The sequence below is a fragment of the Gilbertella persicaria genome (genome assembly GCF_025201335.1).
Source record: "Gilbertella persicaria strain CBS 190.32 chromosome Unknown B0P05scaffold_4, whole genome shotgun sequence".
Lineage (NCBI taxonomy): Eukaryota > Fungi > Mucoromycota > Mucoromycetes > Mucorales > Choanephoraceae > Gilbertella > Gilbertella persicaria.
Genome location: NW_026251965.1, coordinates 462138 through 489469, shown reverse-complemented (window position 1 = coordinate 489469; position 27332 = coordinate 462138). Strand labels below are relative to the sequence as shown.

The 27332-nt window shown below is 36.9% G+C and overlaps 16 protein-coding genes and 1 non-coding gene across 17 annotated transcripts; 10 read left to right on the top strand and 7 right to left on the bottom strand.

Moving 5' to 3' along the window:
• Window positions 1-1452: 1452 nt before the first annotated feature.
• Window positions 1453-2864, top strand: B0P05DRAFT_525829 (beta-lactamase-like protein). The gene is made up of 3 exons (XM_051576367.1): window positions 1453-1770; window positions 1813-2133; window positions 2179-2864. Exons 1-3 carry the CDS (start codon window positions 1510-1512, stop codon window positions 2782-2784), a joined length of 1188 nt encoding a protein of 395 aa, XP_051438795.1. The 5' UTR covers window positions 1453-1509; the 3' UTR covers window positions 2785-2864.
• Window positions 2865-4469, top strand: B0P05DRAFT_525824 (eukaryotic peptide chain release factor subunit 1). The gene is made up of 4 exons (XM_051576366.1): window positions 2865-2981; window positions 3033-3064; window positions 3115-3258; window positions 3303-4469. Exons 1-4 carry the CDS (start codon window positions 2896-2898, stop codon window positions 4364-4366), a joined length of 1326 nt encoding a protein of 441 aa, XP_051438794.1. The 5' UTR covers window positions 2865-2895; the 3' UTR covers window positions 4367-4469.
• B0P05DRAFT_525822 (major facilitator superfamily domain-containing protein) lies at window positions 4470-6453 on the bottom strand. Its single transcript, XM_051576365.1, has 9 exons — window positions 6068-6453; window positions 5998-6025; window positions 5900-5950; window positions 5695-5846; window positions 5000-5652; window positions 4898-4945; window positions 4712-4855; window positions 4547-4668; window positions 4470-4501 (listed from the first exon to the last, which is right to left on the bottom strand). The coding sequence occupies exons 1-9, from the start codon at window positions 6361-6363 to the stop codon at window positions 4478-4480; spliced, it is 1518 nt and encodes a 505-aa protein (XP_051438793.1). The 5' UTR covers window positions 6364-6453; the 3' UTR covers window positions 4470-4477.
• A 108-nt stretch (window positions 6454-6561) lies between these two features.
• B0P05DRAFT_484414 (amino acid/polyamine transporter I) lies at window positions 6562-8411 on the bottom strand. Its single transcript, XM_051575240.1, has 2 exons — window positions 8145-8411; window positions 6562-8096 (listed from the first exon to the last, which is right to left on the bottom strand). Exons 1-2 carry the CDS (start codon window positions 8307-8309, stop codon window positions 6645-6647), a joined length of 1617 nt encoding a protein of 538 aa, XP_051438792.1. The 5' UTR covers window positions 8310-8411; the 3' UTR covers window positions 6562-6644.
• A 2236-nt stretch (window positions 8412-10647) lies between these two features.
• B0P05DRAFT_634210 (SDA1-domain-containing protein) lies at window positions 10648-13235 on the bottom strand. Its single transcript, XM_051583543.1, has 3 exons — window positions 12876-13235; window positions 12450-12828; window positions 10648-12395 (listed from the first exon to the last, which is right to left on the bottom strand). The coding sequence occupies exons 1-3, from the start codon at window positions 13226-13228 to the stop codon at window positions 10893-10895; spliced, it is 2235 nt and encodes a 744-aa protein (XP_051438791.1). The 5' UTR covers window positions 13229-13235; the 3' UTR covers window positions 10648-10892.
• A 95-nt stretch (window positions 13236-13330) lies between these two features.
• Window positions 13331-14806, bottom strand: B0P05DRAFT_525815 (queuine tRNA-ribosyltransferase). The gene is made up of 6 exons (XM_051576364.1): window positions 14584-14806; window positions 14457-14537; window positions 13999-14411; window positions 13891-13950; window positions 13771-13846; window positions 13331-13704 (listed from the first exon to the last, which is right to left on the bottom strand). The coding sequence occupies exons 1-6, from the start codon at window positions 14782-14784 to the stop codon at window positions 13351-13353; spliced, it is 1185 nt and encodes a 394-aa protein (XP_051438790.1). The 5' UTR covers window positions 14785-14806; the 3' UTR covers window positions 13331-13350.
• A 23-nt stretch (window positions 14807-14829) lies between these two features.
• On the bottom strand, window positions 14830-15511 carry B0P05DRAFT_525809 (uncharacterized protein). The gene has a single exon (XM_051576363.1). It carries the CDS (start codon window positions 15422-15424, stop codon window positions 14894-14896), a length of 531 nt encoding a protein of 176 aa, XP_051438789.1. The 5' UTR covers window positions 15425-15511; the 3' UTR covers window positions 14830-14893.
• Window positions 15512-15542: 31 nt separating this feature from the next.
• Window positions 15543-16425, top strand: B0P05DRAFT_634207 (Fcf1-domain-containing protein). The gene is made up of 6 exons (XM_051583542.1): window positions 15543-15561; window positions 15608-15675; window positions 15719-15784; window positions 15832-15980; window positions 16035-16107; window positions 16152-16425. The coding sequence occupies exons 1-6, from the start codon at window positions 15559-15561 to the stop codon at window positions 16378-16380; spliced, it is 588 nt and encodes a 195-aa protein (XP_051438788.1). The 5' UTR covers window positions 15543-15558; the 3' UTR covers window positions 16381-16425.
• A 102-nt stretch (window positions 16426-16527) lies between these two features.
• Window positions 16528-17097, top strand: B0P05DRAFT_224302 (uncharacterized protein). The gene is made up of 2 exons (XM_051573265.1): window positions 16528-16634; window positions 16689-17097. Exon 2 carries the CDS (start codon window positions 16697-16699, stop codon window positions 16994-16996), a length of 300 nt encoding a protein of 99 aa, XP_051438787.1. The 5' UTR covers window positions 16528-16634; window positions 16689-16696; the 3' UTR covers window positions 16997-17097.
• Window positions 17098-17199: 102 nt separating this feature from the next.
• On the top strand, window positions 17200-18386 carry B0P05DRAFT_462227 (RNA polymerase III subunit RPC82-domain-containing protein; the record flags this gene model as incomplete). Its single annotated transcript, XM_051574108.1, has 2 exons — window positions 17200-17605; window positions 17650-18386. The coding sequence occupies 2 exons, from the start codon at window positions 17200-17202 to the stop codon at window positions 18384-18386; spliced, it is 1143 nt and encodes a 380-aa protein (XP_051438786.1).
• Window positions 18387-18486: 100 nt separating this feature from the next.
• B0P05DRAFT_525806 (uncharacterized protein) lies at window positions 18487-20313 on the top strand. The gene has a single exon (XM_051576362.1). It carries the CDS (start codon window positions 18833-18835, stop codon window positions 20282-20284), a length of 1452 nt encoding a protein of 483 aa, XP_051438785.1. The 5' UTR covers window positions 18487-18832; the 3' UTR covers window positions 20285-20313.
• A 377-nt stretch (window positions 20314-20690) lies between these two features.
• On the top strand, window positions 20691-21146 carry B0P05DRAFT_525805 (uncharacterized protein). The gene has a single exon (XM_051576361.1). The coding sequence runs from the start codon at window positions 20722-20724 to the stop codon at window positions 20884-20886; it is 165 nt and encodes a 54-aa protein (XP_051438784.1). The 5' UTR covers window positions 20691-20721; the 3' UTR covers window positions 20887-21146.
• On the top strand, window positions 20693-22458 carry B0P05DRAFT_634205 (P-loop containing nucleoside triphosphate hydrolase protein; the record flags this gene model as incomplete). Its single annotated transcript, XM_051583541.1, has 5 exons — window positions 20693-21232; window positions 21309-21498; window positions 21675-21704; window positions 21747-21817; window positions 21859-22458. Exons 1-5 carry the CDS (start codon window positions 21119-21121, stop codon window positions 22456-22458), a joined length of 1005 nt encoding a protein of 334 aa, XP_051438783.1. The 5' UTR covers window positions 20693-21118.
• B0P05DRAFT_525801 (Zinc/iron permease) lies at window positions 22439-23388 on the bottom strand. Its single transcript, XM_051576360.1, has one exon. The coding sequence runs from the start codon at window positions 23366-23368 to the stop codon at window positions 22466-22468; it is 903 nt and encodes a 300-aa protein (XP_051438782.1). The 5' UTR covers window positions 23369-23388; the 3' UTR covers window positions 22439-22465.
• Window positions 23389-24763: 1375 nt separating this feature from the next.
• B0P05DRAFT_462571 (oligomeric Golgi complex subunit 8) lies at window positions 24764-25837 on the bottom strand (the record flags this gene model as incomplete). Its single annotated transcript, XM_051574124.1, has 1 exon — window positions 24764-25837. A coding segment is annotated over one exon (1074 nt), but the record flags the coding sequence as incomplete, so codon positions are not given.
• An 806-nt stretch (window positions 25838-26643) lies between these two features.
• B0P05DRAFT_525798 (uncharacterized protein) lies at window positions 26644-26956 on the top strand. The gene has a single exon (XM_051576359.1). It carries the CDS (start codon window positions 26698-26700, stop codon window positions 26908-26910), a length of 213 nt encoding a protein of 70 aa, XP_051438780.1. The 5' UTR covers window positions 26644-26697; the 3' UTR covers window positions 26911-26956.
• Window positions 26957-27019: 63 nt separating this feature from the next.
• B0P05DRAFT_t17 lies at window positions 27020-27092 on the top strand. Its single transcript has one exon. It is a non-coding gene; the product is annotated as a tRNA-Met (tRNA).
• Window positions 27093-27332: the final 240 nt, after the last annotated feature.

The following is a 27332-nucleotide window of genomic DNA, read 5'->3' as shown; positions in this document are numbered from 1 at the left end:
TGACATCGATGAAACCACATATATGGTCTTTTGATAACAATGATGGTTTAAGTGCTTGTATAACTATCAGCTCTGTTTTAGTTAATTTTTTGCTGATTTAGACATTTATGTGCAAGTCTTTCACCAATGCTGATGTATCATACATTGTATCGTGCCAAGAAAGAAACTATCTTTCTAGCCGCTCCTGCCCAGACCAAAGTGGCCTCTGCAAGCATATTTTTCTTATTTTCCCTATCGAAATGATACCATTCTCTGCTCGCGCAGTATTATCAGATGCTAGCGCTCCTAATCAGCAAGACAATACTGACACAGTAAGCCTTTGACTTTTAAGAATTTAACAAAATCATCGACAAGAACTGCTGTCCATCAATCAATTGAGCCAAGCTTTTCTCAATTTCTTTCAAGACGACCACAAAAGTATGTCCATTATGATTCAAAATCTAAGCAAACCAGATTTATTGCTATTTGATAAGGTTAGTATATAGATAGATATTATATGCTTGCTATCTACCTTCTTGAAGTTCATTCTTTATTTGCTCTCTATCTTCATTCCAATTTAAGTTGTTGCTATGGGTTTGATATTGCGGTATAAGATAAAGCGAGAAGCCAACAAAAAGTAAGATGTCACCACCACTACGTCTATTCCTTTTAAACGCCACATTACTGTCTTTTTCCTATTAACTACATTGTCAGGTGAAAAGTGTGTGTGATGATAGAAAGTAAGAATATAAGGCAATTTCTTATTTTTTAATGTCGAATAGCATTTTAACTTCACATCTCTCAACTGAAAATGAGTACTATTGATAAAATTTGCAGACAAATATAAGATAGAATAAAGTAATATAATATACACGCATCAAAACTCAATGGGAAAAAAAGTGTGTTTCTTGTTCTCAAGACATGAACGTTGAAGACCAATCTCATAGAGTTTTCATCTTTTAGAAAAATCAACAATAAACATTACTGAGTTCATGTTTAGCATTGAGTTGGCAAAAAAAGAAAAAAATATGGTTTATAGGAAATCAACATGGATCTTTAAAGAAAGAAAAGCGTTTTTTTCACTCAGGTATTTTATGAAAATTTATTGCTCAAAACTGGTGTTGATGAGTCTGATGGAAAATCCAAAAAAGACAGCCGGAAGAATGATGTAATGGCTTTCCTTGTTTTCATTGTACAAAAAGAAGAATCGTTAATGCATGAATACTTTTCGAAAACACTAAATAGCCAGGATCTTGTCGCTTTATTAAAGTATGACACCCCCGGAATTGATGAACTTTCTTTGTTTTTTGAAATCTACCTTTGGCTTAAAGAAGAATCAAATGGCGTTAATAACATCAATAGATCACAAGTTGATTTATAAAGAACACATCAAAAGTCTATATCAACTAAATAAATCTCCCCTCCCTTTTGATTTAGCCACTTAAACATCTTTAAAAAAAAAGAGTCTCCGCATGTCATTGATTTATTTTGTGTGATACATATTTTTTTTGTTCCTTCTTATTTCTTTTTATGAGTCTGCCAGCAGCACCAAACGAGAAACTTTACAAAGCAACGACTCGAGCTAACGACCTGTTTGAACGCCATCTCTATGCAGAGGCTATTGTTGAATATACCAAAGTATTGCAAGAGGTCGGCAGAGGAGTTGATAATAACGAATACCTTGCGTTAATAGTATCAAATAGAAGTGCTAGTTATCTAAAGATATACGAATATGAAAAAGCAAGACAAGACGCACTTCGAGCTACTCAATTTGCACCTCACTGGCCAAAGGTAACATTTTATCTGTAAATAGAGTATTGACTGAGAACACAGGCCTATTTTCGCTATGGTGAAGCACTGTTGGCTCTTGATTTATTTGATCAAGCCATAGAAGCCTTTAAGACAGCCATGAACAAGGAAGACCCCAGTAAAGCCAAATCTATCTCTCATTTTGTATCTAAAGCATTGATTGCCCGAGACAACCATGCCATGGGCATCAAAATCGTTCAACTCGTCTCTGGCAGAGACATTGCATTTGAAAAGAGTGTGTTGAATCCAATTCAATCCAAACTGTACGAGTTTGCCTCTCACATGAAAAACATTATTCATATTATTGTAGATATTCAAACTAAAAACTGTATCCTTGTAGACGCGGTAAATACTCACTTGTATCTGATAACCAACTCATGTAATCTATAGTGCTGGGATATTGATGGTATATTAAAACACATAGACGATCATGGCTACACAGTTGTGGCTACAGTTGTGACACATTATCACTTTGATCATGTTGGAGGATCTCCACCTGCACCTTACGATACCTTGCCCATTAAGATATCTGGACTTGCTGCTCTTTTGAAAAAAATACCACATATCAAAGCGTATATTCATCCACTCGATATTCCTTATATTCAGCAAGCAAATCCCAGCATCCAATTCAACCGTCTGGTACCTACATTGACTGACATTACGCATGAATTGATTGTCGGTCATATTCACATTGAATTTCTGCATACACCTGGACATACACCAGGATCACAATCGCTCTTTATTAACAAATCAAGACTAGTTGCAGGTGATACACTTTTGTGTAAAGGCCATTGTGGTAGGACTGATTTGCCCGGAGGAGATAGAAAAGCCATGGAACATACACTTAGACATGTTCTTGGCGCATTAGATGATCGTATTATTGTCTATCCAGGTCATGATTATGGTACGACATGGTCTACTATAGGCATTGAGAAAGAAAATGGCTGCCTAGGTGAGGATCTTGTTGGATTTGGCATGGCAACAACGACTGCGTAATCTAGAGGTCAAAGCCACTGGTTTTTTTTTTTATTTAGTCCGAAAAAAAAAGAAGCTAAAAACGTTTTCTTTCTCCCTTTTATTTTTTAAAGCAGATAAAATAAAACAACAATGTCTACACCTGCTGATAACACTGATGAAAATGTCGAAATCTGGAAGATGAAAAAGTTGATCAAGAACCTCGAGATGGCTAGAGGGTAAGCTTACAACCATTGAAGAAGAGTTAGTTGTTTACACATGATTATTAGTAACGGTACTTCCATGATTTCCCTTGTTATTCGTAAGTGACCTTGTTTAGTGCAATCAATATGTATTGACACAACTGCTTAGCTCCCAAGGATCAAATTTCTCGTGTTGTAAAGATGTTGGCTGATGAATACGGTACTGCCTCCAATATTAAGTCTCGCGTCAACCGTCTATCTGTCTTGTCCGCCATTACTTCCACTCAACAACGTTTGAAATTATATACAAGAGGTACAAATCATTTATCTGTAATGACGCTGACGATTCCCATGTAGTGCCTGAAAACGGTTTGGTTGTTTACTGTGGTACTATCATCACAGATGAAGGTAAAGAAAAGAAGGTCAACATCGATTTCGAACCCCACAAGCCTATCAACACTTCTCTTTACTTGTGTGATAACAAGTTCCATGTCGAACCTTTGGCTGAACTCTTGGATAACGATGCCAAGTTTGGCTTTATTGTCATGGATGGTAACGGTACCCTTTTCGGTACTGTTAGTGGTAATGTGCGTGATGTGATTCACAAGTTGAGTGTCGACTTGCCCAAAAAGCACGGTCGTGGTGGTCAATCCGCTCTTCGTTTCTCTCGTCTTCGTGAAGAAAAGAGACACAACTATGTTCGTAAGATTGCTGAACTCGCTGTCCAACTCTTTATTACGAACGACAAGGTCAACTGTGCTGGTCTTGTCTTGGCTGGTTCTGCTGATTTCAAGACTGAATTATCTCAATCTGACTTGTTTGACCCTCGTCTTCGTGCCAAGATTGTCAAGATTGTCGATGTCTCTTATGGTGGTGAAAACGGTTTCAATCAAGCCATTGAATTGTCTGCTGAAGCCTTGTCAAATGTCAAGTTCATTCAAGAAAAGCGTTTGATTGGTGAATACTTTAGTGAAATTTCTCAAGACACTGGTAAATACTGTTTCGGTATTGACGATACCCTCAAGGCTCTTGAAATGGGTGCTGTTGAGACATTGATTGTTTGGGAAAACCTTGCTGCTAACCGTTACACCCTTCGTGATGCTTCTGGTAATGAAGTCATTGCTTATCCTAATGCTCAAGAAGAAAAGACCAAGTCCTTTATGGCTGATAACAGTGCTGATGCTACTCCCAACTCAGAAATGGAAGTGATTGAAGTTATGCCTTTATTAGAATGGTTCACACTCAAGTATAAGGACTTTGGTGCTGCTCTTGAAATTGTCACTGATCGTTCTCAAGAAGGTTCTCAATTCGTTAAAGGTTTTGGTGGTATTGGTGGTATTCTTAGATACCGTGTTAACTTTGAACAACTCAACTATGACTCTGATGAATTCATTTCTGATGATGATGAAGAATACATCTAGACATTTTTCCCTTATTTTTTTTTTTACTTTTCACTAAACGAATACAATTGTGTATAGCCTCTTCTGTTGTATTGATCAATAAAATTGTATGATATAATATACAATGTATCTTTAATAATAATACCTAAATCTTGTCTAAGCAAAATTGAGTCATGAAGTATCAGTAAGGTTGGCACTTACGTCTTTTTCCTTGTCTGATGCTTGCTCAAGCTTTTGGTTTTGTCTGTATAAAAGATAGCTTGTAAGTGCTGAAAAGAGTGCTCCTGAGATAGCAACACATAGATTAAATGTATTCCCCATATCTATCATAGATCAGAATAAACTCACATAAGCAAATTGACTTACAATAATGAGGAGCATGATGAAGAGGGTAGAGATAGGAGGCAACTACACTCCCTGAATTGCCTATCATGACGACAACAGCCACTGCAATCACTCGAATTTCGAGTCTAGGGAAATTGATGGCTGACCATCCAACATTAGCAGGTGCTATTTAGTTGTTAATCCATCTATCTTTCTCTTCATTCTTACCTTGCAACCCTATACCAAGAGGAATGATAAACAAAGAAGTGTAACGAGCTATAGGATAATCATCAGTTGTTATTTTATTTTACCTTTTGCTGCAATAATTACCCCAACGTCCATGCAGTATAAGAAGTAGCATGTATCCAAGCGATGCAATAGAAAATCCAGTTGTCATCAATACACCACGCTTATTATCATACTTGTCTGCTAAATAACCGCCCAAGACAGTCGCTATAGCCGTAATCACATTAGGAGGCGCTGTGAGTAACTGTGAAGTCAAGACAGGAAACCCAAATCCATCAATAATGGTTGGCAAAAAGACATGGTAACTGACCATATTGATGGCATTCAAGAAGTACACAGTAGAAAACAAACATGTCTTCCAATCCATTGTGGCACTAAGGATATTCCTCCATGTCACTTGTGTTTGTTCTTGGCTGGACGTATTTGTGGTTTGACGGTGCAGTACCTTTTGCGCCGGGGACAACCAATGGACGTTCTTGATATCATCAAACAAATAGAAATAGGAAACAACGCTTAAACAAATAGTAGGCACCCCTTCTAAAATAAACAGATATTGCCAGCCATGAAGTCCTTTTTGTCCTTCAAGGAAAGCAGTGCCATATGCAATTGGGCCAGACACAATACCTGAAATAGACGCCATACTGATCAAGAAAGCAATACGCAAACCGAATTCACTAGGACGATAGACTCGAGACATCATATAGAGAATACCAGGAATATAGCCACTTTCAGCAGCGCTGTGGCTCATGTTAACATTTGTCATAGTATGTATGGCTTACCCAAGTAACAATCGGCATATGAGCAGACTAGCAAAGTTTTTAGCAAAGGCCATCACTAGTGTCATGACTCCCCAGAGCAACATGATAAGTGATAACCACATGACTGGGTTCGTACGTTTTAAGACGATATTTGACGGCACTTCGAAAATGATCTACAGAGATTCGGCTTTTAGCTTCTTTGCACAGAGTGATTTACATTACTTGCATAAGTAATATAAAAGGCTGAAATCGCTGTACTTAATTCTTGTGGTGTCAACTATACAAGACTGTGAATGATTGAGCCATAAATAGACTCTTGCTTACATGCAAATCATGTTGAATACCACCTAATCTAATCTTTTGTTTAAAAAGGATCACCCAACAACAAACTTACGTTGCATTGCCGATGTTGGCACGATCCAAATAATCCATAAAATAAAAAATACAAAACAATGGCAGCATTCGTACATCAATGATATGTGTGATTTTCTTGAATTCTGCTTCCTTGTCTGTTATAGTAGACAAAAGATCATGATCATCTAGTATTGGTTCTTCTAATTCGTTTGTGATATCAAGGTGTTTTTCTTCTTTATCATCAAAGAATCCACTTCCAGTCAATGTCTTTGATGTAGAGCCTGTTTGAATGGGCTCTAAATCCTTATGAACTGTCGTATCAATTCTTTCAAGCATGGGATGAAAGAAGAGAGAAAGAAGAAAAAGTCTGTTTGACTTTAGATTTATACAGAAGAAAAAAAAAAGGAGGCAAAACTTTATGTCTTTATCTCTTTACATATACTTTGCATACAACTCTGAATTTTAAGTGGATCTAAGGGTTTTCCTATTTAAGATTGGAATTTTAGGTCACGTGTAAAGGAAGGAGAGAGGACTGCATGAGAAGTAAATACACTTTATTGAATTAAAAAAAGAGAGGGGGTATTAAAAGTGAATGTCTAAATACAATATATATATAATTAAGTTTCGGTCTTTCCTTCATTTAAGGGTTGAGGAATAGTTTCATCTAAACGCTCTTTTCTTTCTGCTTTTTTACGACGTGTTTCAAGAATATAGGCTTCTTGATGACCAGGAATCCAACCAAACAAGAAGCGACCAATGCCAGGTTTTCTAACACGCACAAACCAGATAGGAATAGCCAAAAGACCAATGACAATACAGATAATGTATTGATACACACCTGCAGAACCAGCATCGATTAAAGGAGCAACCACAAGGTAAATATCAATAATGACAAAGAAGATGGCAAAAGGAAGCCAGATTTTAAATGGACGAGGCAAATCTCGTGTGGATTTTTTGAAACGCATCAAGATCAAACCAAATACAGTAAAGCCATAAAACAACCAACCAGTGAAACTGTACATCTTGGCAAGGTAAGTAAAATCACCAGGAATACACCAAATGGTAGCAATGATGCCGACAAGTATAAGAGCAAATATGGGTGTTTGGCGCTTTTCATTGAGTTTGCCAAAGATAGGAGGCATGAAGACACCATCTTCATTGGCAGCTGTCATCACAAGACGAGAGGCAGCCCAAACATTACCATTGACAGCACCAAAAGTAGACAAGACAACCATCAAAGCAAAAAAGTAAGCACCACCAGTACCCATAGAGACGGAGCCTACTTGCATAGCTACAGTAGAAGATGTAGCGACTGTCTTGATAGGAAGTGTAGCGAAATAAGCAATGTTACCAAGCACGTAAACCATGGTGACAATAAAGCAAGAAATAGTAATGGCAAGAGGTACATTGCGCTTTGGGTTCTTGACTTCGGCAATACCATAATTCAGGTTGTTCCAACCATTGTAAGAGAAAAGAGCCATATACATGGCGGTACCGTAATCAAGTGCACTGGTGGAGCTGTTGGCAAATGCGTTTTGAAAGTTTTCAGTGTGACCCTTTCCGAGCCAGACCCAACCGATGATGATAATCATGGCAAGAGCAAGTAATTTAGCGCCTGTAAATACATTTTGAATCATAGCGCCTGCTTTTCTACCAAATGCATTAAAGAATACAACTACCCAGATACAAGCAATAGCCACTAATTTAACAGCATAGCCAGGCATGACAATGTCATCACCAGATAGATCGTTGGGATTATAATAGGCCATTTGCATGATGTATTGAGCAAAGACGGTAGCAATAGAAGCAGTACCAATAGGGTTTGTAAGTAATAAATTAGACCATGTAAAAGTAAGACCCAAGCAAAGGCCATAGGCTGATTTAAGGTACTGGTATTCACCACCTGATTTAGTGATCATAGTACCTAGCTCAGCATAGCAAAGAGCACCGATCATACTGAGCATACCACCAATAGCCCAGACAAGTAAAGAAGGTCCAACACCTACAACTTTAAGTGTGACAGGGCCAGGAGAAGCAAAGATACCACTACCAATGATAAGGCCAACAATCTATCGCTGCATTAGATCAAATCAATGAGGGGGGTTTGTTATATTTACCATATTACAACTGCTGAGAAGACCCATGTGAGGAACAACAGCATTTTCTTCGCCTGATCGAACGCTTCGTGCGACAATACCGGATTCAACAGAAGTAATTGAGTTTGCCTTTTCTGATGACGATGATGGCTTGGTACCATTAAAGGCACTGAATAAGGATTTCATTAAATGTATTCTATATACAAAAAAGAGAAGAAAGAGAAGAGCCTAAGCAAAAAAAAATTTTCTTCTATAATGAAAATTTTTTTCCGATATTTAGATTACGATTGGAAGATGATTCAAGACTTGAGTAATAAGCGCTTTTTAGTTGAAAAGAAATATAAACTATAAATAAAAGCGACTTATAAAGCAAATCATCAGCGTTGATCATATACTGTTTCTTACTTCAAATAGGTATGATCTGCAATTATTCTATATAGTTTTGACGTTTGATTTCTCACGAATTCGAGAAGTTGTGAGAAACATTGGAGACATTGTGCTACGTACGAAAATAATAAAGTTAAAGCGCAGCATTACTGGAGATTAAATTAAACTGTATCTCACTTTGTGTACAAATCAACAAAAAGATGGGTAAATGAATATAGTATTGAAATACATCTCAAAAGAGAGAAATATTGATAAGGCATAGTGGTTAATTCTGAAGGATATAAAGATAAAACTGGAACAATAGGCTTTGGTGCAACTTGAAAAGTCAGCAATTACTCAAGTCAAGTCCCCTCATCGCTTGTCAGATATCCGATAGCATTTACAGTAAAAAAGTTGTGTGATTTTATTACAGCTAGCCCACCCTTTATTTCTCGACAAGTATTGTATTTCCCTACCCTGAAGAAGAAGGTTTTTTAGATAAATTGACACGTGACTAAAAAAATTTTAAGAGAACAATATTCGGCGCACTACGGAGGCTGCGTGATACGTTACATATAAAATGCCCTAGGTATCACAATCAGACGAGGTTGGAGCAACAAAAATGTAGATCAGAAAAGCATCCATTTAAAAAAGAACATCCACATGGCATTTCATAACTGCATAAAAGTAGTATGAAGCACTACACGTATATATACATATGCACATAAACAATGTCTACTAGCATCCATGGTACCTTTAAAGTTGATTTGGACCAGAAATCTCTCGAAACCAAAAAGTACTACACATCAAAACACCCAAGTTGATAACTTTTTTTCTTTTCCTTGGCTTCACAGGACGAAGATAGAATTATTGACAAGTTTGGATACTCGAAATGAGCGCCATAAACGATTTTGCCTATTTGCTCAGTATTTATCATCAAAGTTAGCGTACTTTTTACAACAGAATACCTAAGAAACAAAAAAAAACACTACTGTGATGCTAAAATATGCTTGATTCTACCAACGAGTTGTTTGATGTTTTGCACTTCATGATTTGAATCACAGAATCGACACAATTGGGCTAAGTGAATTTTCTGAGAATTCCGGTTACTTTTATGAAGAAATATATATGAGGCGAGAGCTGTCCATTAAGTCTATAAACATTAAAGAATACAGAAAAAATCTCAAACAATATGTAGTCAAAAAATTATTTAAAAGGAAGGATCTTTAGAGGTAAAAAATGACTGTCAAGGAATAGCAAGGAACGGCGAGATAATAAAAAAAATGTATGTCTTTCGGATTTTCGAAAATAATTTGCAACTCTTTGGTAGTTTTTTGATCTTTTTTATCATGATTTACTATTTCTTATCACGATTTATCATTTTTTATCAATTTTTTCTTGATTTAATCTAATTTTTTTAAAAGCAAAAAAATTGAAAAAGGGGCTTTTTTAATAATTTCAAACAAAAAATTAGAAATGCCCTTCTAAAAAATATTTTTTTTGAGTACACAAGTGGCATACTTGTAAGTTGGCATAAATGTCTGGAGTTTGAAAATGGGAAACAACTCTAATTCTTCATCAAAAATCGAGCTTTGGCTTTGGCGTAATAAAAAGAAATTTATGTATTTGCTTCCTAAGCCTATTGACGTAAATAATATAACATAACGTTATTTTTGGTGAGATATTGCGTCGACTTAAAAAAAAAACGTTTTCAAAGTTTTTTGACCAAAAACTAGCGCTTTTTACGCTCATTTTGAGCACGCAATCTTGTTGCTAGCTCTATTTTCATTCTGTAACATCAAAAAGAAGGTCAAACACTGTCAGAATGAGCTTTTTCCATGACTAGTACCCTTTGGATTAGAGGCCATTTTGGCCATTTTTTACAAGTCGCTTTTTTTTTTCCAAATCAACTCCAAAGGTGACATAGCTGTTATTAAACGTTGTTTGTGGGTATCTGGAGCATGCATGCGTGCAAAAACAGGCTTTACGCTTCCTTTATGTGCTTAAGAAAAAAAAAGAAAGGTCAGTCTTTTTTAGTATTGAAGCTAGGCATATAAATGTATACTAATGATTGGAACTTTTCTCAAACGAGCATGGCATTGGTTTCATTCAATCAAGCAAATGGCATTGCACTTTTTAAGCTGAATGTATCTTTGCTATAGAAAATGAGGGCATTGAGTATATGATAATATATGGTAGCTTGTAGCATATTTGATGTCTTTGCTAGAAGCTACTTTTCCTATATCAAAAAGTAGATTTGGTATCGACAAAACTAAATAAGCCTTCTTCAGAAAGAGCATTCAGTTTTTTAAAGCAAAGAGTATTTTTTTTTTAAAAAAAAATATTCTAGAATGATTGCATTTTTATTATTGTATAAATGAAGAAAATGAGAGAGTAGACTATTTAATGCTTGAGACGCTTTTGCTTATCAATAGCAGCACGCAGTGATTTTTGTTTATCAAACAAACTGCGCTTTGATTTCCACAAGACAGATTGTTTATGAGCCACCATCATAAAGTTCTTATTTCTAGCCTTTTCACGGTTGGTTGTGCTACCTCTATCCTTCTTGCCCTTCTTAGAACCAAACTTCTCGCGACCTTCACGACCTTCTTGAATAGAAGCCATTCTTTGTTCATAATCTTGCTTGGTCTTTTTGCGAGGACCTAAAATTGTCATTTCATCCACTTCTTCATCGTCATTAGCACTACGCTTCTTGCCCTGAGTTTGCTCAATTTCCTTATTGACCTTGAGCTCATTTAGACGGGCAAAATCAGCAGGTGTCAAAATACGTGTGGTAGCCAATTTAAGAGCGGCTTCTTGTTTAGCTTGTTCTTCAGCACGACGTGCCTTCACAGCTTCCAATAGTTTTTGACGTTGTTCTTCTGATATTTCATTTTGTTCTTCAGCATCCATCATCTTCTTGAGTTGACGTTTACCAATACGACGAGTCTTGAGGATTTCGCCATCAGAACCCATTTTGTATTGAAGCTTCTTTTTCTCTTCTTCAGTCTCTTCTTCCTTTTCTTCGTCACTCAAATTTACATTGACATAGTCTTCATCATCACTAGCCACATTAATCCAACCTCCTTCGTCATCATCGTCACTTTCTTCACTGGATTCTTCCACTTCCCAATCATCCCAATTCTCTTCTGTGTTCTCTTCCAAGAGTTCAAGACCTTGAAGACCATCAGCATTATTAACGGCTTCACCAAACTGAACAGTACGGATAGATCCATCCTTCATCTTAATCGTGGCAGTCTTACCACGATCCTTACGAGCCAACATTTCAGGATTGAGTTCACGAAACAAGGCAATCAAGGAGCGAGCAGCCATCAAGACACCCTTGTCACGGTGTTGTTTGTATTGAGCCAAATCTTGCAACAAAGTAGCATCCATAGCTAAAGGTTGACGACTACATATTTCACGAATACCGTTGATGCCCACAGCCATGACTTCATTCGCCACACGATCTGTGACAAAGTTGTTGGCAATGGCTTTCAAGACAGGTTCAAGTACATCGGGTGGCACTAAAGCGTGTGTGGATTGAGCAGCACAGACCAAGACCATGGTCACATCACGCTGTGAAGGCTGCAAGTATTTCATCAATAAAGGATAAAAGCCCAAGATAATCAATTGATGAATACCAATCACACGAGAGACCAAGTTCATCTTCATCAGACGTACTTCCCAGCGATCATCTTTTGTAGTCAATTTAGAATACAATTTCTCGGCGAAGCCTTGAGGGTCATTGATCAGGTGAAGAGCAGAAAAATTGAATGTTTCTGCTTTTTCTTTGGCTTTGGATTTTCGCTTAATCTTCTTTTTGGCTGCTTCTAATTTACGGTCTTTAGATCTCGATTTCTTGTTATGTAAATTGGCCATTTGCATCTTTTTAAGGTCTGGAACCTAATGAGATGTCATTAGTATTTCTATTTTTTTTATCAGTAAAGATATACATACATCGTCATCTTCTACTTCTTCTTCTTGATGATCATTACTGTTCAAAAAGAATTTGACAGCTGTGACTGAAATTTTTGTGATAGGTGAGAAACAAGCTTCGGCAATCACATTGACGGTTTTAGCATCGTTCCAAACATTCTTGTGATAAAGATCAACACAGACATCCACACTCTTTTTAGCAGCAATCGCATTTTCTTCACTGTTACCGGCAGTAGCAGAGGCCAACATGGTAAACATAAACGATTGAAGTGTTTTGTTGAGCTTGTTGTTCTTTACCTTGGCATTGGAGTTTTTGATATCATTCACAATATGACTGTAAAGCATTTCTCTCAAATGCTTATCTTTACATTTGAACAAAGTGAAAAACAAGGGTAAAAGACTAAGATGTATCTGTAAGTGATTTTCTAAAGTATATCTTCTATTTACCTGGTATTATCGAGAATGCCCTTGTTACGCAACAAAATCAATGCTTGAACCAAACTCTTTCTGACTTCGGGATGAAGTACCATACAATGTTCTTTCAAGAGATCCATGATGCTTTGAGAGAAATCTTTAGTGATATCAGGATAGCATTGAGCTACTTGACTCATAAAAGTAACAAGTTCACATAGTTCTTTGGACTCTTCGTCAGGTTTTAAACAAAAGATAGATAAAGTGGATTGAAAGTGTCGCCACTGTTGAAGAAACTCGGCTTCATATGACTTGCTGTCTCTCTTAATCAAGTTTTGAAGTTGAGGCAAGTGTGTAGGCAAAAGAGCAGCTCTGTTTCGTTTACCCATTATTAAAAAAAAATTGATTAAGGAACAAAAAGAAAAAGAAGAAAAAAAACAGCTTAAAAAAGTAAAGTCTCAAGCCACGATGTAGCAACGAAAAGCAGTCTCTGAAATTTATGCAGCTCGTTTTATTTTGATAAGTCCACATTAACGCTTTGCAGAGCATTCACACACCATGCAGGATATTTAGATGCATCACCGAAATAGCCATGGAAAAAGTTTTTAATCCAGGCAGGGAATTCGTCTTTTTCAATGGCTTGTCTCATACTACGCATCAGTCGAAGTTGGAATGCAATGTTATGGATAGACACAAGATGACAACCCACTGTATCCTTAGATGTCACATTTAGATGGACATAAGATCGAGTATAGTTTTTACAGGTAGAGCAATCACAGCCTTCTTCTATAGGTCCAAAATCAGTGGCATATTTACCTGATTTCAATGTAATTGTGCCATTCATGGTTAATGCGTTACCGAATCTCTAGATTTGGATGCTAAGCTTTTTTTTTTTTTTTTTTTTTTTTTGCCTATTGAACAAGTTACTTACAGCAGTTCGAGTAGGAAATACACAGTCAAACATATCCACACCCAATGCTACACAAACAACAAGATCTTCTGCATACCTATTGATTGTAAATAAAACATAGCTTTTATGTGTTTACTTTACCCAACGCCCATACAATAAATTGGCTTGTTTTTGGGTAATAAGTCAGTACAGAGAGAGACACTAACTTGGATCATAAGAGGTCAGTCAAGATAGAAAACCCAAACTTACACTCGCCAAAAGACATCCTTTTCTTCACCACCACTTAAACCACCCACAGCATATCCAGGTAAATCTCGCTTGACCATTTCCTCTACACATTTCTTTCTTAATTCGACATCTAGGCCACCTTGAATAATAGCAAACAAGTTTTGTGTCTCGGGGTTTTTGTGTGCCTTAATACATCGATCAAGCCAACGAATGGATCTCCACATCGCTTCTTCTACTCGCGGTCCTGTGGTCAAGGAAGAAATAACATCGTCCAATTGCATCATGATGTCTGCTCCAATTGTGTTCTGAAGTTCCATACTGTGTTCTGGTGTCAACATCATCAAAGAACCATCATGAGGAGAAGCAAATTGAACACCATGTTCAGTGATTTCTGCCAACTTTAGTAAACTGACCATCTGGAATCCACCACTGTCCTAGTTAGACTGGATGAGCTTTTGAATAAGGGTAGCTCAACTTACTGTCAAGATATTTCTTCTCCAACTTTGAAATTTATGTGAACCACCAATAAGATCAAGTGTTTCTTTACCTGGCTTTAATCCCTATGTCTTATATTAAATTGCTTGCATATATAGAATGAATGCATACAAGGTGATATGTATTGTTTAACAGAATTTGACAGTTGAGTTCTTCTAGTTGATCAGGCAACATACCCTTCATAGTGCCCTGAGTGCCTACTGGCATAAAAACAGGTGTATCTACAGGGCCATGGGGCAAAGTCATTAAAGACACTCGAGCCTTTGTAGTAGAACAAGTGGCTATTGTCTTGAAGGTTAAAGCACTTCTCATAGGTATAGAAAAGAAAAAGAAAAAAGTTTTCAAAATAAATTAAATGGCAGCTTTATTATTTACAATTTTTTTCTCCCTAATAAAGATATGATACAATGCTATTCACTTATCATTGAGGATATAGACCACCATGTTTATATTTATATTCAATCCAAGCCTCTAATTCTTTTAGACTGTTGATATCATTAGATGACTTGATATGGTGTTCAATTTGATATAATGCTAAACACAGTCGTTGATCTAACAAATCGCCTTGCTTCTCTGGCTTGAATGTATCTTCAGGCGGATCAAAAAGACCTTTGGCTTCATGATTGTGTTCATTTTTGGGTGGCCTGACATACCATTGATCTTCATGTTCACTGATACGTATGGAATATTTACAGCCTACTTTAAGACTATCGCGTTTCTTGGGTTTGATGGAAGGTTGGCGTGTGGCTCGATAATGACCACCTTGGACACAATTTAACATGATATTCCGCCCACCTTTGGCTGCGTTGAGTTGTGAAGAACGTCGACTGAGACAATATCCCTGTGTCTTTGCTAGTGATTTGGCATATTCTTCTGCTTCTTCAAGTGTGTTGAAATGAGCTAAAGACGGTTTATTATAATTGGCTACTTTGGTATTAGTAAAAGAAAACATGAAGGGAAAAAAGCGAGAAAATGCAGGTGAAGGAAGAATAAGAAAATAACAGTCATGTTGACAGTCCGATCATAAAAAATGGGATCTTTTTTTTTTCTCTTTTTCTTTCTCTTGTTTAGTATTTTCGTAGCATAATGGTAAGTTGCGTTGGGTTAGAATGTATAGGATATTGATATAATCCAGGGAAAAGCAAGAACAACTAGAAAGTTTGCGCAAATGAAGCGCATGATCAGCACAAATGACACTCGATTGTAAGTACCTGATCTCCATGTTTCAATACTCATGCCACAATAGAAAAGAGAACCGAGAAAAACAAAAGAAAAAGGAAACAGAAAAAGAAGAAAAGGCTGTTCGCCATGTGTAAGTAGTATATGCATAGAGAGTATAGTTGCTTATTGATTCAATAGTCCCCAAGTAGCTTCATCCATGTTCTTTCAATACAATTCTGCATTGGGCCCACCTTATCATGTCTTGGTCGATACTAACTTTATCAACTTTTCTATTCAAAACAAGCTTGAACTTGTTAAGTCCATGATGGACTGTCTGTATGCTAAATGTAAGTAGAATGAAGCATATTATTCAAATACTCATATTTTTTTTTTTCATTTAGCTGTACCTTGTATCACAGATTGTGTTTTAGCAGAATTAGAGAAATTGGGTCCTAAATACCGTATTGCATTAAAGTAAGTTGATTCTTTGTGTATCTGTGTACTCATGCTTGATTTAGAATTGCGCGTGACCCTCGTTTTGAGCGTCTTCCTTGTTCTCATAAGGGTACATATGCAGATGACTGTCTTGTCAACAGAGTCATGCAACACAAATGTTACATTGTAGCTACTTGTGATCGTGATTTAAAGCGTCGTATTCGTAAAATTCCTGGTATTCCTATTATGTACATTGCCAACCACAAATATGCCATTGAAAGACTTCCTGAATTGGGTATTAATGATAAATAACTCTTGCATCCTTATTAGAATAAAAAAAAAAGCATTATGTAAATAACAAAATTATGCAAATCCAGGCACCAAATTGGCACAGTCACAGCCTAAGCCTCCTTGATGGATAGGATTCGAAAAAAAAAAAAGTCCATGATTAGGGTTTCTTTTTTTTTAAAGTAGTTAGATACTATGTCTTTTCAGTCTCGATTATGTAAAGAAATATTATTAGAAGATTTTGGTCCATTTGTCTCGGTAATTCATTTTAAATAACAGTAAAAAAAAAAAGTGAAAGACGAAGAGAGTATTGACTTTAAATAAGCAAGTAGGCCGTCAAATGCTTTTGAAAGGTCGTTTGACTTTATCTGACATTGCTCGTTTTACAAAACTTTCTGCTAAACAAGTTCGAGAAAGTCTTATTGTACTTATTCAACATGGTATTGCTTATTTCTCAGAATCTCCTGAGGGTAAAAATGAACCTACATTTTATTCGATTGACGCTGAAAGAATCATGTTGCGTTTAAGAATGGGCTCTATTCTTAGAGAAGTCATTGATCAATTTGGACCCGAGGTAATATTTTTTTTTTATTGTACAATAGACAAACCAACTATTTATTTAGGCAGGTACTATTTGTAAATTACTGTTTACAAACGGTAGAATGACTATTGTGGGTGTCAAGAAATGGATTGAAGAAAACGAAAGTAAAGCAAGTAAGTTGTCATGATAGATAGACTGTTTAATGAACATCACTAGAACTCAATAAATATGAATCTACATTTACAACACTCGTATCGACACATTACATTCGAGCTGTCATGCCAGAACACAGCAGATCAACCATGGATCGTTACTTGGCTGCCACAGAAAAAGAAACAGAAAAATACACTATTATGACATCCAAAGAACTCGCCAATGTCAAATCAGCAGCAAAAGCACAAGTGGATGCTGAATATGGATCCATTGAAACCATTGGTATGAAGAGAAAAGCATTAGATCCCTTAGAATATCAACGTAAACGAGCTGCTATGGACAACTTTGATGAAGAAAACAATAGCATCGAACAAGATCAAGTGGACGAAAAGGTCTTTTTTGCTGTCAATTATGACAAATTCAATATGGTCTTTAGAAATGACTCCATTGTTGATTTTGCTACTGAGCGTATCAATCGTACTGCAGGTGAAATTGTCAAGGCGTTCTTGGAATACGGTAAAGACAAAATGAAGATGTTGAAAGAAAACGATTCTCGTAAGTAGACATTATTGATACAAGCATGGACTGACCATACATAGCTTCTGCTACACCTATTCACATTGCCAACATGGTTTCCAAGACAGATATTGTGAGTAGAGGCGATATCAGTTTACCCAAAGATCCTCTTGAGCCTAAAAAGGGCCCTAGTTTACAAGAAACAGTGCGTGGCTATATCACACTGCTGAAGACAGATGCTGCTGGCTTTGTCAAGTCAAAAGATGAACGAGGTGCTAATCAATACGCCATCAATTTTGAAAAACTACGTAACACAATGAAACGAAAGATGGTAGAAGGTCTTGTACGCGAACGTTATGGTGTAGCCACTTGTCGTATCATGCGTATCTTGATTGAAAGAGGCAAATTAGACGAATCTCAAGTCCAAAAACTTGCCATGCTGCCACCCAAAGACACACGAGAAAAACTCGCTTTGCTTAAAACAAAGGGATTTGCTGAAATTCAAGAAATTCCTCGTTCTGCTGACCGTGCACCCAGTCGATGTTTCCACTTGTGGTATGTGCCATTGGATAAATGCTATGAAGAATTGCTTGTGGATGCCTATCGTGCTATTTGTAACTTGCAACAACGTAAAGAATACGAATTGAGTATCCGTAAGCGATTGATTGATAAGATCAACAGAAAGGATGTGGTGGAAAACCCTGATCTCTTGAGTGAAGGTGAAAAGAAAGAAATTGCCAACATGGATAAAATTGTAGAACGATTGGAAGTTGCAAAGTCAAGAATTGACACTTTGATTATGATTCTTAGAGACTTTTAATAAATAAATAAATAAAAAGGAAGTTTCTAGATGACTGCCAAATACGAACTCAACTAGTTTTTTGTGGTAGTGTTTTTAATTTCTTTTTTTTATTTCTAATGTCTTCTTTGCCTTATGAAGTATTTGCTACTATACTTACTTATTTGGACTATAAAGACTTAATACAGTCTCAACTCACTTGTCGTAGTTGGTCAAAAGCTTCTCAAGCAGCAATATATGGCAAAGTAGTTATCAACAGCACTCACCAGATCGCGACATTCATACGTACCATAGCCAACGCAACCTTTATTGGAAGACTGGTGAAACGGCTGTATATCAACGATGTATTTGATCCAAATGATATTGTCTGGGACAAATCAGACTATTTTACACAGTTGGTCATTTATTGTCCAAACCTAGAAGAAATCAAACTGTCAGATACGTGTGGTGCTTTCTGGTCAAGAGTTATGCGAGAACGATATGAAGGCAACTGGAAGTATTTAAATATGTTACAGTATCCTTTTGATGATAAAGAGATAGAATCATACAACTATACAGTATTAGCCATTCGAGATACAGTTAAACAACTCATGATATGTGACAGCTTATCTAACGCAGCACCTAATTTCCACACCAATCAGTTCAGCATGATGATGAACAAACTGAATGAATTCAAGCAGCTTAACAAGCTGGATATAAGAAACCATACAAATAGTCCTTTGACTGAACTTGATTCAATGCTAGACAAATGCGTCCAACTAGAGGACCTCAGCATCACATTACATCCTATTGATCTTGCTTCAGAACCATTCTCACAAGAAACCAGTCAAGTCAATGTCAAGAAACTCAAGCCAATGAAGAGTGTGAAACAGCTTACTTTAAACATGCTTTTAAACTCACAAGATGCACTCCCTTATGTTATGTACAAGTTCCCCAATGCCAAGCACCTGAATATTAACTATTTCTATGTGTTTTCGCAATTGGGTGTAGAACAAGAACCCAAGCCATTCTATACCACTGAATTTTTAAGAGCATTCTCTGCTTATTTACAGCAGATGGAAAGTGTGCATATTGACGATATTCAAGCTCAAAACTTGCTTGATGTTGTACGTTGCTTACAAGCAAACGCGAATGAAATTCGGCTAGTGGTAGATGTGCTATTTGAAGAAGAATTCACTGGATCATCCATAGATACATTAGGCATCAAATTAGGCTTCAAGCCTGTGCCAAGAATGAACTATGTATCAAAGATTGGCAATCACTCATTGAATTTTTTGAATATTTTGCGTGAGACAGCAAACGTGCTTACCAGCTTGAAAATCGAATGCTCAAAACTGGATGAACCTGATTTTATCAGTCAAGATATGGACTTTAGACACTTATATTATGGTTATTTCTTGGACGATATCTTTACTTCTTGTCCCAAGCTGAAGAGTCTAACACTGAACGATACTACCTTAATGAAGCTTAATCCTGAAGCCGGCATTAATCATTCTATCGAGACAGTCAAGTTCTTTTTGGTTAGATTTGACCTACATGTTTTGTTTCAACTGTCAGTTCGTCTTCCTGTCTTAAAGTATTTGACAATTGATATTTGGAGCAATTGTGGCAGTGAAGGTCAACATATTCCTGATTCAAACAATCACTATTTTGTTGACATGCCTTACACTTCTTTTAACACATTTTCTTTTCTTGATGAACACAGGAGATATAGCGACCAATTCTTTATGAGGTTATGTACAACCAAAGGTGAAAAGTATTATATAGGTAGCCGGGACCGACTTGCTGAATCCGATTATCGTGTCTATAATGAGGCCAAAGTAGTGAAAAGTCTCTTAAGTTTTGATATTCGATGTAGAAGCATAAAAAAGATAGGTGTTTATGTCAGCACAATTTATGTTTTACATGAAATCACATAAAATAAAACTCATTGTTTGGGTTCACAGAACTATTGATTATGCAAGCTTATAAACCTTATAACTAAAATAGCTTTAGTTTATATATTGAGTTGCTTCATGGACTCTTTTTGTTTGAACTAATGTATCTTTTTGTTCTTCATAGTGAAGTCAATATTTCTCTTTCAGTTGGTCCTATGTCTTGAGCATTTGTATGCATTGTTGCTTATATTCAATCCACTTTTTGTACAGACAAAACTATGTTAGTCTTTTAGTCACATATACTTTTTTGTGAACAATGCTTTGAAAGTCTTTTTATCACATGTTTGAGAGATATTGATAAACTTGTTTAGGTCTGGCTCCTGTGAAAATTCATGCAAATCATACAGTTCTAGGGAGCATTTTGCTTTGTATATAAAAACCTTGGGCTTTCTCTTGTTTTTACCTATCAACTCAACAATATGCCTCACACTCCTATATCAAAACAAGATGCTTCTCGCATCCAAAGCACCCAAGCAAAAACTGGAAAAGATACCGGTAAGGGTTCTTTCTCTTCTCGCGCTCAATCTGCTGCTGATCGCAATGCCAATACCAATACTCAAAGCCAACCACAACCCAAAAAGTAACTCTTTTGTGTCTCTGCTTGTTTAAAGTCTATGAAATAAGGAGATACACCTCTCTTTTTTTTTTTTTTTGAATAAAACACTGTTTTGTAATGTAAATCTCTAGTTCAAACTGATGCAATACTTGTATTTTCTTTACATCACAGTATGCTTTTTTCGCATAAACCTATACTAAGATGATACAGCTCTTTCTCTCTCTCTCTCTCTTTTTCTCTGCTATATTGTTTTCTAAATCATGTCTACTGACTTAACGTCAAAGCATCTCGTCAAAGAAGCTGACAACATAGGATCCAGACAATCAAAAGCAGGCAAAGATACTGGTAAAGGCTCCTTTGCTGCTAAGCTCAAAGTGTTGCTGATAAGGCTACTCAAGATGTCTCTCAACTAGAAAAGCACACTCCTTCCCTTACTCACACTGACGTTAGTCAAGTCATATTTGCTCAGGCAAAAATTTCTTTAGTGCAGCTATGCAAAGTATTGCTGATAGACTTGCACGTCAGTCCTCCAAAGATGATACGATGAAACAAGGTGTTGGTGTACTTAGCAGTAGACTTATCACTCAATCTGAAGCTGCTGCTATTCAATCTGCTCAAGCCAAAACAGGCAAATACACAGGTAAAGGATCTGCACATACTAGTTCAAAGTAAAAACTCGATGTTGTCTTCTTGCTCATGATAAATAAACGTCTTTTTGCATGATAAATTTGAGTTTAAAATAGCCATTAAAAAAAAAGAAAGCGCAGGGCTTTAAAGTGAGCATAAGTTGCTTTATGTCTCGATTATTCAGAATAGCTATTGATGGTCCTGGTGCTTCAGGCAAAAGTAAGCCGAACCAAGTGCATTTCTGTTGCTGATATTGCATAGGTACTACAGCCAAACTACTTGCCAAGAAACTCGGCTTTGGCTATATCGATTCGGGCGCCATGTTTCGAGCAGTAAGTTGCTATCATTATGCATGCCATTCACACATGCTTAGGTCACACTTAAATGCCAACAACAACACGTCGATGTCCATGATCAAGAACAAGTAGCTCGTATTGCAAAGAGTGTCAAAATAGCTTTCCCTTTGCTCGGACAAGTTGAGCTTGATGGACACGATGTCAGTGAGCTTATTAGAACTTCAAACATTACTCGCAACATCAGTCCTGTTGCATCTAATGTGCAAGTACGTGAGATCCTTGCTGATCAGCAACGTGCTATGGCTAAAGGAGATATCCCAGGAGCCTGTTCAACAGGGTTTGAGAGAGAAGGAAAGCATATCCATGGTATTGTTATGGATGGCCGTGATATTGGTACTGTCATTTTACCTGATGCAGAGCTCAAAGTGTTTATTGTTGCTGATGTTCGTGTCCGTGCTCAAAGAAGATTCGACGAACTCAAGCAGAGACAAGGAGAAGGATTGAAGGAGACTCTGGAGCAAGTAGAAAAGGATTTAGAAGCCCGTGATTTGGCTGATCGTACACGTAAGGTTGCACCTCTATCTCAAGCAAAAGACGCCATTGTGTTGGACACAAGCCATTTGACAATTGAGGAACAAGTGAATAAGATTGAACAGATGGTTTATAAACGTCTTTAAAATAAAGTTAATGAGAGTGTGCTATTCCAAGTAGGACAGGAATTGTCATGCCAGATAAAATCAAAAGTAGCTGTGTCTTGTCTAATTTGGTTGATGTATGCTGAATTTCTTGCAGAGAATGCATAGCTACATACAAAAATGTGCCACCTGAAAATACAAGCAAGACACCAGTCCAGTAAGCAAGACTTGTTGAAGATGCTGAAGAAAAGAAATGCAAAGTAAAATAAGTCAAAAGGGAACCAATTGGAGCTGCTATAGCAAATAAAAATAAATTTCTCTTGATCATCCTATGCGATAGTCCTTCTCCTAATAATACCGACGCAAGTGCAAATGATGCAGGTGCTTTATGAAGCATTATAGCAAGAAAAACAACCATAGATAGATCAGGGTGATTTGCACTTGCACCCAACGCAATACCGTCTGCTGCTGCATGAACAATTAATCCAATCGTGGGTGTCAAAGAAGGCTTTTGGTGAGTATGAGGAGTAGCTTCTTCTTCCATCTCAAGAGACCCTCCTCCTACCGCTGTACTTAATTCAGAGTATTGTTCAGAAGGTTTTGATACATGAAGAGAACTGAGTTGATCAATTAAAAGCATTAAAGCAAATCCGGTAATCAATGCAAGTCCAATAGCAGTGTGTTCAGACCCTTCTTGTTCTCCTTCATGACTGAGCTCGCGTTTCCCGGTCACATTTGTTTGGCTTGTTGTTACTCTATCATCGTATATTGTCTCAATACCTTCTGGAATAACTACAACAAGACTGGTACTGATCAACAAACCAACTCCAAGTGCGTTTAATATGTGAATTTTCTGTTCCGATAAACTAGTGGTGAGTGGTAAAGAACCTGAGAGATAGCTGCCAAAAAACATGGCTATGCTTATTAATAGTAGCCAGATAACAGCTTCCATTTTGACAAGTTGGGATGGGGAAAGTCAGAAATAAAAAAAGAAAAAAGAAAAAAAATACAACATTAGATAAGCACTTGTTATTTGCTCTCAGCGCTTTCCTTTTTTATTCTTGTGCTTTTTGGATTGCTTTTTAGAAGGTTTTTTAGAGTCGCTTTGTTGTTTGGTATCTGCCAAAGAGACTTCATTGGCGACATCTTGACTATCTTTTGTGTCTTTATCTGCATGAATTTCCTTTTCGCTGTTGATTTCTGAAGTTGAATCAACCTTATTTGAGTTCAATTCAGCATTTTCATTAGTGTCTTCTAGATTCGAATCATTCTTGGCTAGTTCTTCACTTTCTTTGGTCTCTTGTATCATTGAATCATCATTTGCTTCTTCTTTATCAACCGTTTGTTCTTCTTTATCAATTACTTTTTCATTGCTGTCTTGTATAGTTGAATGATTATTTATTTCTTCACCGTCTTCTATAGCTGCTTCAGTCTCAACAGCTTGTTTTTCTGTATTAGGTTCTTTTTTAATGATGTATTGCGTTATTGAATCATTATCATTCACTCCTTCAATGTTTTCTATAGCTGCTTCAGCCTCCACTGCTTGCTCTTCTGTATTGGCTTCCTTTTCCATGTTGGTTTCTGAGACTGTGTCAATTTCTTTATCAACAGTATGATTGCTTGGTTCTTTCTCTTTATCTTCAGTCACTGTAGCTTCTTCCTCGTTGATTTCTTCATCTTGAATGGCATTGTTTGTGCCCTTGTTTGTGGAATCGTCTTGGTTTGGTTCTTTAGTTGCATCAACCATGTCTTCTTGTTCTTTCTCTTCATTTTCCGGCTTTGTAATTGTATCTTCTTCTTGGATATCCTTTGTCATGACAGGCAAATAAGGTTCAAGTAGCCGTTCCATATCTTCATCTGCAATACTAGGAGTAGATAGGTTTCCATAAATACCATCTACAAGACACGATTTTAGATAAGGAAGAACACAACGCACATAAGCTGCTGTATAAGACTGAAGAAAGGTAATTTCGTCAGGTATGTGTTTCGATGCATAATCGCAGTATTTTTTTAGCGCAACACCAATGTCTAAGAAACATGCTTCTAAATGATTCTGGATCGTATCAAACAAGCTAATAGCAGGAAGTAGTCTAAGTGCATTAAATGTAGACAAAATGCCGTTTGTATAGATGGCAAGTGAGGGATATCCAACCAGTAACATGGGAGGTTGAAATACACGCCTTTGTACTTGATCATTTTGATTAGAAACAGCCGTTTTGGAAGACATCCAAGCGCTTGGGGCTGTTCCGTCCAATGTTGCTTTCGTTATCAGATCGACGAGTTCTTCGGTAGCTTCATCAACCCATCGCATGAGCATAGGCTGTAAAGCGCGTTCAAACAACCCAACAAAAATGTTTCTGAAATCAAGACCAATCCGGCCCAGAGACATACCACAGTATTGCAACTGAGTCAATAAAGAAGCCAAAGAAGAAGTATCTTCGACCATAGGCAAATAAGTGTCCAATGTTGATTTGATTAACTGTGTGATATGCACCATATAATCAGATAAAATAGTGCTTTGTTCATTTGAGAAGATAGACACATATTGTGTACCAATTTCAAACATTTGTTCACGCATCACATCTACAAACTTTTTGACGTATTCAAATGCATCTACGCTTTTTTGTCGACTATCTTCTGAAATATCTCTTTTAATGCGTGTCAGTCTTTGTTGTAAGCAATCATGTCTACATCTTAGGAACACCATGCGTAGCTCTGTCTCTGATTCGAATACATCCATACGTCGCAAAAACCCAACCATGTTCATAGCTGCTGCTAGTCGGATAGGCTTCCTTAAATGTGAAATTAATTGTACGAGCATCAAATCGGAAGACGCCTGTACCTGTTCCTGTATTGACTTGATCACAGGAAGAGGGTATCTCACTTGCAGTAATCGAACATGCGAAGCCAAGTTCATCGCTTCTGAATAATATCCATTGCGAACACATGTTTCCATCAATTGAGGAATTTCAAGCAAATCTGTCAAGACATTTTGGTATTCAAGTACGCTTGTTATCTTGTTGCGTTCCTCCTTGATCGTTTTTGCGTGTTCTTCAAATACTTTACAAGCTTCTTCTAGTTCAGGTACAGACGAGATGAACTTGCCTAAATGGACATCAAGGCCGTCAATTGTTTCTTCCACCTGTTGACGACAAGTTTGAGCATGAAGAAAAGAAGGGTACTCGCGAAAAGCTAACAGTTGTGCATCCTGTATAGCTTTTGTCTGTTCTTCCTTAAGTTCGACTGGTTCATGTAAAAGTGCATCGAGTGAAAGAGAAGTGAGACGCGTTAGATAATCTCGGATCCATCGAGCGTCTTTGATAGTCTCCTTAAGAGGACTATTCCAGTTGTCGGTAAGCAAGTGAAGCAAGTCGTCATTGGTATCTTCGAGCGTTGATTGTGAACCAGGTGTGAGTGGCATAACTGACATTGCTGAGATAAACGAGATAAATTTTACTTTTCAGTTACCAAAAGAAATGAAAATTGCAGTTCCGAGCATAAAGTCCCCTCATCTTGCTCTATATCAAAATGAAGTAATATACAAAAGTAAAGAAGAATTCAGTAAAAAGAACTCTCATAGTCTCAATGATAAGCATCTTAGGCATACTGTGATGACGCTTCATTGCCGCGTTAACAAAAACAGACCAAAAGAAAAAAAAACATAAACAATCTTAATTCAAACTAGCTTGTGTATACGATAGTGTCCAAATCTTTTAACATAAAAATATACTGGTAGCATAGCATTTCGCAGGCTAGAAACTGTTTATTGACTGCTAAGGTCAAACCGTTTATATACTTTCACTACATCATGGATTTATTTAATTAAATAGATGGGCCAAACACAGTGGAAAGGCAATATACTCCCTTTTGATTAGCCTCATATGTGAAAGGTACGTGGCCCATTAATATTTATACTATAAAATAAAAATTTGACAGTGATGATATGTGAGTTTATAGAAGAATTAAGCAGATATTCTAGAAGTGAGATAACCGATTAATCACTTATTACACACGAGCACCAAGGAAAGACTGTAAAGAACCTACTTCGAATGTAACAGCACCAGATCCTCAGGTAATTTCCTTGAAAAATATCTTTTCAGAAAAGCTCGATAATTTTATTAGGTTTTGCTAATTCAGCTTTTATACAATTCAACGGAATTAGATAGTGAGAGTATAATGTACTAAGATACAACGATAAGAACATAGATAGGTACAGACAGATAACGGGTAAAGATAATAAAGGCCTTGATTTGCTTGCATAAGAAAGAGTATAAGAAAATAATGGGAATTAACACTGCTGAGAAAATACATGACTTGTATGAAATGAGAGATGGCTTATTGTTCTGCTTGCTAGTATTTTTGTTGGCCCTTGGATCCACATGTTCACCACGAACGCACCAGAATCATCACCAACACCTGTTAAAACACCCAGAACAAGAACAACCATTACTCAGAGGGTGCTTCACCACTTTACTACGTACACCCATGGTATAGACGCGGCACGGACACAAACAATTTCGGATCGGAGTATTTGCTTACGTCAGCATTTTTTAATATTTTTGAGTTAGACAACAAAAACATATAGCTTCTCAAATTATTCAATAGCATCATGGCGCAGCAGGAAGCGCGCAGGGCTCATAACCCTGAGGTCGTCCGATCGAAACGGACTGATGCTACTACATGATTTTTGCTTTTTTAACTTTGTGGTATATGTAGCAAAGCTTGTGCTGCAGGGCAAAGGTTGATGTCGCAGTAACTCGTAGAGATATAGAACAATAAATATAGCAGAACAATAGGCAGCAAGCTATATGTAATGAGCACCAGGTTTAAGTCGTTCGACTATAAGTAAAAGAAGATACAAAGATATAATATAATATAATATAACGTACAAAGATCAAATATAATGCAAGATCAAG

Bases quoted from the DNA above. Each gene is read 5' to 3' on its own strand.
- B0P05DRAFT_525829 (XM_051576367.1), top strand. From the start codon at position 1,510: ATGAGTCTGCCAGCAGCACCAAACGAGAAACTTTACAAAGCAACGACT. The intron at 1,771-1,812 runs GTAACATTTTAT...CTGAGAACACAG, and splicing joins TTGCACCTCACTGGCCAAAG to GCCTATTTTCGCTATGGTGA. The intron at 2,134-2,178 runs GTAAATACTCAC...TGTAATCTATAG, and splicing joins ACTGTATCCTTGTAGACGCG to TGCTGGGATATTGATGGTAT.
- B0P05DRAFT_525824 (XM_051576366.1), top strand. From the start codon at position 2,896: ATGTCTACACCTGCTGATAACACTGATGAAAATGTCGAAATCTGGAAG. The intron at 3,065-3,114 runs GTAAGTGACCTT...ACAACTGCTTAG, and splicing joins CATGATTTCCCTTGTTATTC to CTCCCAAGGATCAAATTTCT. The intron at 3,259-3,302 runs GTACAAATCATT...ATTCCCATGTAG, and splicing joins TTTGAAATTATATACAAGAG to TGCCTGAAAACGGTTTGGTT.
- B0P05DRAFT_525822 (XM_051576365.1), bottom strand. From the start codon at position 6,363: ATGCTTGAAAGAATTGATACGACAGTTCATAAGGATTTAGAGCCCATT. The intron at 5,653-5,694 runs GTAAGCCATACA...CATGAGCCACAG, and splicing joins ATATGCCGATTGTTACTTGG to CGCTGCTGAAAGTGGCTATA. The intron at 4,856-4,897 runs GTAAGAATGAAG...ACAACTAAATAG, and splicing joins TCTTGGTATAGGGTTGCAAG to CACCTGCTAATGTTGGATGG.
- B0P05DRAFT_484414 (XM_051575240.1), bottom strand. From the start codon at position 8,309: ATGAAATCCTTATTCAGTGCCTTTAATGGTACCAAGCCATCATCGTCA. The intron at 8,097-8,144 runs GTAAATATAACA...ATGCAGCGATAG, and splicing joins TTCTCAGCAGTTGTAATATG to ATTGTTGGCCTTATCATTGG.
- B0P05DRAFT_634210 (XM_051583543.1), bottom strand. From the start codon at position 13,228: ATGGGTAAACGAAACAGAGCTGCTCTTTTGCCTACACACTTGCCTCAA. The intron at 12,829-12,875 runs GTAAATAGAAGA...GATACATCTTAG, and splicing joins GGCATTCTCGATAATACCAG to TCTTTTACCCTTGTTTTTCA. The intron at 12,396-12,449 runs GTATGTATATCT...ACATCTCATTAG, and splicing joins AAGAAGTAGAAGATGACGAT to GTTCCAGACCTTAAAAAGAT.
- B0P05DRAFT_525815 (XM_051576364.1), bottom strand. From the start codon at position 14,784: ATGAGAAGTGCTTTAACCTTCAAGACAATAGCCACTTGTTCTACTACA. The intron at 13,951-13,998 runs GTAAGTTTGGGT...GATCCAAGTTAG, and splicing joins AAGGATGTCTTTTGGCGAGT to TGTCTCTCTCTGTACTGACT. The intron at 13,847-13,890 runs GTAAAGTAAACA...TACAATCAATAG, and splicing joins ATTTATTGTATGGGCGTTGG to GTATGCAGAAGATCTTGTTG.
- B0P05DRAFT_525809 (XM_051576363.1), bottom strand. From the start codon at position 15,424: ATGTTTTCTTTTACTAATACCAAAGTAGCCAATTATAATAAACCGTCT.
- B0P05DRAFT_634207 (XM_051583542.1), top strand. The intron at 15,676-15,718 runs GTAAGTACCTGA...ATGCCACAATAG, and splicing joins AGCACAAATGACACTCGATT to AAAAGAGAACCGAGAAAAAC. The intron at 15,981-16,034 runs GTAAGTAGAATG...TTTTTCATTTAG, and splicing joins GGACTGTCTGTATGCTAAAT to CTGTACCTTGTATCACAGAT.
- B0P05DRAFT_224302 (XM_051573265.1), top strand. From the start codon at position 16,697: ATGCTTTTGAAAGGTCGTTTGACTTTATCTGACATTGCTCGTTTTACA.
- B0P05DRAFT_525806 (XM_051576362.1), top strand. From the start codon at position 18,833: ATGCGAGAACGATATGAAGGCAACTGGAAGTATTTAAATATGTTACAG.
- B0P05DRAFT_525805 (XM_051576361.1), top strand. From the start codon at position 20,722: ATGCCTCACACTCCTATATCAAAACAAGATGCTTCTCGCATCCAAAGC.
- B0P05DRAFT_525801 (XM_051576360.1), bottom strand. From the start codon at position 23,368: ATGGAAGCTGTTATCTGGCTACTATTAATAAGCATAGCCATGTTTTTT.
- B0P05DRAFT_525798 (XM_051576359.1), top strand. From the start codon at position 26,698: ATGGGAATTAACACTGCTGAGAAAATACATGACTTGTATGAAATGAGA.